The 6,903-nt window shown below is 38.7% G+C and overlaps 1 protein-coding gene across 1 annotated transcript in view; it reads left to right on the forward strand.

Annotated features, from left to right (window-relative positions):
* LOC113306287 (protein MOR1-like) overlaps positions 1-4,281 on the forward strand; it is a 16,948-nt gene extending 12,667 nt beyond the window's left edge. The window contains 13 exon segments of the mRNA XM_026555243.1: positions 44-123; positions 451-516; positions 619-745; positions 1,258-1,458; positions 1,550-1,708; positions 1,800-1,958; positions 2,073-2,170; positions 2,307-2,463; positions 2,551-2,667; positions 2,776-2,871; positions 2,999-3,070; positions 3,164-3,443; positions 3,533-4,281. Of these exon segments, the coding sequence (XP_026411028.1) occupies positions 44-123; positions 451-516; positions 619-745; positions 1,258-1,458; positions 1,550-1,708; positions 1,800-1,958; positions 2,073-2,170; positions 2,307-2,463; positions 2,551-2,667; positions 2,776-2,871; positions 2,999-3,070; positions 3,164-3,443; positions 3,533-3,816 (1,896 nt within the window). The 3' untranslated portion in view covers positions 3,817-4,281.
* Positions 4,282-6,903: the final 2,622 nt, after the last annotated feature.

Below are 6,903 nucleotides of genomic sequence, written 5' to 3' on the forward strand. Positions count from 1 at the left end.
TTTTTTTTTTGTAATTAACTTTGTGGATATGCCTGTGGTGTAGGCCCGAGAAATGGACAAGAGGAAAGAGGGAAAACCTGGCGAAGCTAGAGCAGCCTTGAGACGTTCTGTCAGGGATAACGGGTGTGTATTTGCTTTCCGTATTATTGCAATATTTTGCTGAAACACGCATTGCAATTTTGTTAACTTTGCTGAATCTAACCTGCATAACATGAAACATGGAACATAGAGATGTCAAATTATTTTCGTTACAAGAGGACCAAGTGGGAAACATAGGTAGGCTAGGTACCAAAAATTCTGCGATATATATATCTGAGAATACCGTACCAAATGGCCCTAATATTTGCAAACTGTACAATGTAGAGATAGGTGTAACTTGTCGGGGACATTTCAGTAACTCAAGTTTTCGTATGATATAATCGTATATATTTTTTCCCATACGGATTCCAGGGCAGATGTTGCGGAGCAGAGTGGAGAAATTCTGTCTCGATCAGTTTCAGGACAAGTTTTTGCTAGGTATTGAATACAATATGGACCAATAAAAGTTACTTACTTTCAGGCAATGCTGTACGTTTATGGTCTTTCTTGTTTTGAAATTCTAATCCTATTCATCTGCAGGGAAAGCATTGTCCATGCTGATCCTCATGTGGACAGGCATATATCACCGCGTTCACTTGTAACTCCTAATGGACCAACGGACTGGAATGAAGCTTTGGATATTATATTATATGGTTCTCCTGAGCAGGTTTGTTTATGTCCTGATGCTCTTGAGAGATATGCTTTCCGTAATATCAACTATTGTCTTCATTTTTGCGGTTTCATGATAAGTATAGTTTAAATGTAATGTTAAAAGATGCTTCTGGTGACAACTCATTCTCGAATTAATTTCAGTTTCACTTTTAAGTAGAAAGTACACAGTAATATTGATATTTGGGGATAATACTGTTCACAGGCTTGTTAGATCGGCAATAATATGATATAGGAGTATGATCTTAATCAACAGTTTCATTCTTGAACTCGACCTCTATGATCTCCAGACTCTTATTCTTTTAACTTTTTATTTTTCCATACTGGATGAGCCAAAGAAATGTCATGATTACGGGAGGACATGGTTTACAGTGTGGTTCATTTGTTTGTGAAACTAGTCATGTCTTTCCTGCTTCAATGGGTGTCTTAGTTATGGAATTTTACATATACCCGCCTCTGCTATAATGGGTGTCTTAGTTATGGAATTTTACACTACTTTGATCTGTGCAGTCTGTTGAAGGCATGAAAGTTGTTTGCCATGAGCTGGCAGTTGCAACAAATGATCCTGAAAGCCCTGCAATGGATGATCTTGTCAAAGACGCTGATAAACTTGTATCCTGCTTGGCGACTAAGGTTGCCAAGACCTTTAACTTTAGTCTGGCAGGGGCTTCTTCCCGATCATGTAAATATGTTCTGAACACCCTCATGCAGGTATGCTTCTTATCCTGGGTTTAAATCTTTTTACCCCATGTGAAAAGTTTCTGCTGTTTGGAGAGGCATACTTATTGGATATAACTTGCAGACGTTTCAGAACAAAAGACTTGCCCATGCGGTAAGAGAGAGTACCCTCGACAGTCTCATCACTGAGCTTCTTCTTTGGCTTTTAGATGAAAGGGTTCCATTGATGGATGACGGAAGCCAGCTTCTGAAAGCATTGAATGTCTTGATGCTAAAGATTCTGGTGAGGGTTGGGTTTGACATCCGTCTGGATTTGCATAAATATCGTATCAGTTTTAAAACCTTCATCTTGAACCATTTGCTTTCACATACAGGATAATGCAGAAAGAACATCATCCTTTGTTGTGCTGATTAATTTATTGCGTCCTTTGGACCCTTCAAGATGGCCATCACCAGCGTCGACAGAGACCTTTGCTGCAAGGAATCATAAGTTCTCAGACCTAGTTGTTAAATGTCTGATCAAGTTGACCAAAGTAAATTTTGTCCCTGCTTTCCTTTCTTGTACAGTTTAGAGTTGCAAACGTTATATTCCTGACATAATTGGTTAGTGTCTGATATATGATGGATGAAACTTCAATGATATTTAGGTTCTTCAGAGTACGATATATGATGTTGATCTTGACCGCATTCTTCAAAGCATCCATGTATATCTGCAAGGACTAGGGATGGAAGAAATCAGAAGAAGGTACCTGTTTAAATTGCTAGATGGTTGAAATTTTTGCCAATTTTTTTAAAGTAGAAGCCTCTTGTGTGTTGCTTTTTATGCTTGACTTAATATGGATGTTAATGTGCTACTGTATTTTGTGTTTAATACCAAACAGAGCTGGAGCTGACGACAAACCACTGAGAATGGTCAAAACTGTGTTACATGAACTAGTTAAGCTTCGTGGGACGGCAATTAAAGGTCATCTTTCTATGGTTCCAATCGACATGGAACCCCAACCCATCATTCTTGCTTACATTGACCTTAATCTTCAGGTATAATCTTTTTACTGTTTTGGGTAGGGTGCGCTACTTGAAGTTGGGTGTCAACCTCAAAAAAATCTAATTTGGTTACTCTACCAGACTCTTGCTGCAGCCAGGATGTTAACACCGTCAGGCCCTGTTGGCCAAACTCATTGGGGCGATTCTACGAACAATAGTCCTTCACCTGCTACAAATTCTTCTGATGCACAGCTTAAGGTTTTGTTAATTCCGTAACTTCTTCGTGATTAATTTGCTTTTGATAAACATTTCTAGAGTTTCACTGATAATTTTTGTTATTTTACATAAATTGATATGAATTGATAGCAAGAACTTGCTGCAATATTTAAGAAGATTGGAGACAAGCAGACTTGCACTATTGGTTTGTATGAATTATACCGAATTACTCAACTATACCCCAAGGTACACTACTTTAATTACACTGGATCTGGGATGCTGGCTTAAGTTTTTTTTTTTCTTTTCTTTTTTTTTAATCTTTGTGATCGTTGGACTTGCTATAGTTAATTTTCATTTTTTGGGACCATGCCAGGTTGATATATTTTCCCAGCTTCAGAATGCGAGCGAGGCATTCCGGACATACATAAGAGAAGGGTTAGCTCAGGTATGTATAAATTTTTGTGGTGATCATTATTTCCTGGCATTTCAAATATGGAAGTATTGATCAATATTGTTTGTCCTAATTGTCATCTTGCAGATGGAAAAGAATGCTGCTGCTGGAAGAACACCTTCAAGTGTACCAATGTCAACGCCTCCTCCAGTTGCCTTAAATCTTTCTTCTCCGAAGTATGCACCCCTGTCACCATTACATACACAGTCCATAAATGAGTCAAAATCTCTAAATGTGAGGCAAGACTCTCTACCACCTCCTCATATCGAGGATGTCAGGGCTGGCAATTTAAGAAGCACTATATCTGATCCTTCAGAGATGCGGCAAAATATGATGGATGACAGAAATGACAGATTCCAATCTGGAGGTTCTCTCCCTCACTCTCCTCCTTTCTCTCCCTCTCTCTCCCTCCTACTTAAGGCCTACTAAACAATGAAAATGGAATTCATTTTGCAGTATCAAGTGGGACACTGGATGCAATCAGAGAAAGAATGAAAAGCATTCAGTTGGCAGCTGCTTCAGGGAACCCAGACCCTGGGAACAGGCAATTTACGTATATGAATGGTAACAATATGACCCGCGGACTACATACTCAAGATCCCCACAGTGAGTCAGACCCGGTTGATCAACACGACTTCTCCGTCCATCAAACACCGGTTTTACCAATGGATGAAAAAGCATTATCTGGGCTCCAAGCCCGGATGGAGAGGCTTAAAAGTGGAACCCTGGAACCGTTATAGAGCCGGATAAATAGAACTGAAGAGAAAATTATTGGTTCTGATGGGTCATCCTCCCCATGAGCTTATCAGAAAGAAACTTAGCAAGCAGGAGCGAAATGAGACCTGCCGATTGGGGAAGAGTTTGTGCTTTTATTTGCAAATATAGTTGATTCATGTGGCAACATCTCTTTTGCTGCAGTGTTGTGAAAGAATTCCGAGGCTAGCAAAGGGTGCTTGGTAATATGTGCGTGTCCCCTTCGTTGGGAGTTGTAGAGTAGTTGCAATAGTATGTACGCAGTCTATATCTGTTCACTGTTCTTGTTGCCCCCCCTAATCGTGCTCAAGGATTAAGGACCAAGTTTTAACTTACCCGTACATTTTGGAAGTCTGTCGATATTTCTTGTAAATGTTTGAATCATAGAATGTCTTTATGTAGTTTGAAACATTATTTTGTGTCGTTTATAATCCAAAAATAAGCGTTGATCACATCTCTCTCTCGACAACAACTTCATTATATTTGATAGGTAAATATTTTATGGCCTTTGTTAACTTGTATTACTGGGCACAGGATAAGCATTAACAATTTTTATTGATCATATCTATTTTTGTTATGGAATTCTGCGCTTATACTTTTAACGACTGCTTTAAAAAATGCTGCACTTTTTCCGGATATACAAAACTAACGATCCAGTCAAATTTGAAAATTAGTTTCAATTAAATCAGAATAATATTTTGGTTTTTAAAATTACTCATTATTCTTCCTTGTATAATTTCTTCTATATACACTTAAAACAGCCTCCTTGAGTTTGTGTCTGTATACCTATTCAGAAGCTCCTCCAACTGGTATCCCCCTTGTCACAAAAGGAAGAATCGAACCTTTTCTTATCGACATTTTATGGTTCCTAGGTTGTTCTATACTTCATGTCGCATCATTAACCGTGGAGATGTTTAATGTCCTAGAATGAAATCTAAACCAAAGGTTACTCAGGGTGAAGCTAATCACTCTTCAATGCTAACTTTTTTTTTTACCGAAGGACGAGATAAATGCCACCACAACCACCTGTTACTTCTTCTAATTCAGTTTCTGCTGCTGAAACTGATAATTCCCCACGGTAGTTCGTGCTGATGTTGTTATGGAAACCCAAGAAGATAATCTAAATGATGGAATTGATGAAAAAGGCAAAGCTACTGTATCAATTAACCAATTTCATATTGTTAACCATACAACAGAGAGTCTTCCTCAAGACTCTCTGCTCGGTTAGTCAGTCAGTTAGCGCTAGTCTATAGGCAAGTTAGTCGTTCCTTTTTGTTAGCAATAAACTCGTTCTAAGAGTCAGTAACAATATTTGTGTTTTATCAAAACTCTGTAACCTTATCTCTTGTATAAATAAGAATTTAATCTCCACAAGGTTGTTGTGGGAGATATTCTACCAAAAACAGTGTTCTAAGTTGGTATCAGCTTGTCGATCCAACGCTTCCGCAGAAACAAAAACACCTACCCAATAAAACCCTACAACATCACTAATGGCTTCAACATCTAGCCTTAGACAAATCCAGATTCATCACCTGGTAACTCTCAAACACACAGAAACCAATCATCTCCTTTGGAAGACACAGTACAAACCTATTCTAAAAGGTTATGGTCTCACTGGTTTTATTGATGGAACCAAAGTAAAACCTCCTAGAACCTTACCTGATAGTGACGAAATCAACCCAGATTTTACAGAACATGAGTCTTGTGATTCCCTGTTGGTTGGATGGCTGAACTCGACTCTAACACCTGAAGTGCTAGCTGAGGTTGGTGGACTGGATACGGCTAAACAAGTTTGGGATAAGCTAGAGAGCCATTTTACGCCAAAAACACTTGCACATCAGGTGAATCTAAAAAGACAACTTCATTCACTACAGAAAGGTAACAAAACTCTTAAACAATTTTTGCAAGAAGCTAAGAGTTTATTTGAGCAACTTACTGCATCTGGATGCACAGTTTCAGATGATGAGAAGAAACAGGCCATAAGTAATGGTCTAAATCAATAATATGACCCAATTGTAACTTCATTGAGCACTGCTGAAAATCTGACTATAGATAGCTTCTATACTCATTTACTAACCTTTGATATGCGGTTAGAACAACAGTTACAGTCTTTGCAGCAACCTTTGGCTAACGTTGCTGTTTCCAGTAGCAAGCCTGATCAGAGACGTTTCAACAACAATGGCAATCAATATCAGTACCATAACAATCAAAACAACAAGAGGAACACCAACAGCAACCCAAGATACAACAATTCTCAGCTGCAATCAAGAGGTAATCAGGGAGATCAAGTCTGTCAAATATGTAAGAAGAGGAATCACACGGCAAATCGGTGCTGGTTTCGTTATGATAAAAGTAATGACAATCAACGTCAGTCTGCTGCTTACATTGCTTTACCAGGTGGTCAGAATGGTAATGGTTGGGTCACAGACACGGGGGCTACTCATCATCTTACTGCAGATTTGAGGAATCTCACTATTCCTCATGAGTATGATGGAACTGAGCAAGTTCACGTTGGTAATGGTAATGCACTCAACATTGCCAATGTTGGTAATGCCTCTTTCCTCTATAAGTCAAGATCTTTTGCTTTGAACAACATTTATCATGTTCCAGAAATAAAAACAAACCTACTGTCAGTTAATCAATTCTGCAAGGATAATGATGTATTTTTTGAGTTTCACACTTCTTACTTTGTTGTGAAGGACAAGCAAACGGGGGCAACACTGCTGCGAGGGCTGAATAGGAATGGTCTCTACGTTTTCTCGGGTATAGACATGCTAGCACCTTCAATAAAGCCGCAAGCACATGTCTCTTCTACTCTACCTCTGTGGCACCAACGTCTAGGTCATCCTATGTTGCGTACGGTCTCCAAAGTTTGTCAGCAATATTCAATTCCAGTTTTAAGCAATAAATTTGATTTCTGTCACTCCTGTCATGTTAGTTATAGCAGGAAACTACCTTTCTCTCTTAGCAAAACTGTTTATGACAAGCCGTTAAGCTTGATAGTCTCTGATATCTGGGTTTCACCCAAGTTATCTAGACTTGGATTTCGTTATTATATTCTTTTTATGGATGTT

The sequence above is a fragment of the Papaver somniferum genome, chromosome 1, assembly GCF_003573695.1.
Source record: "Papaver somniferum cultivar HN1 chromosome 1, ASM357369v1, whole genome shotgun sequence".
In the NCBI taxonomy this organism is placed as follows: domain Eukaryota; kingdom Viridiplantae; phylum Streptophyta; class Magnoliopsida; order Ranunculales; family Papaveraceae; genus Papaver; species Papaver somniferum.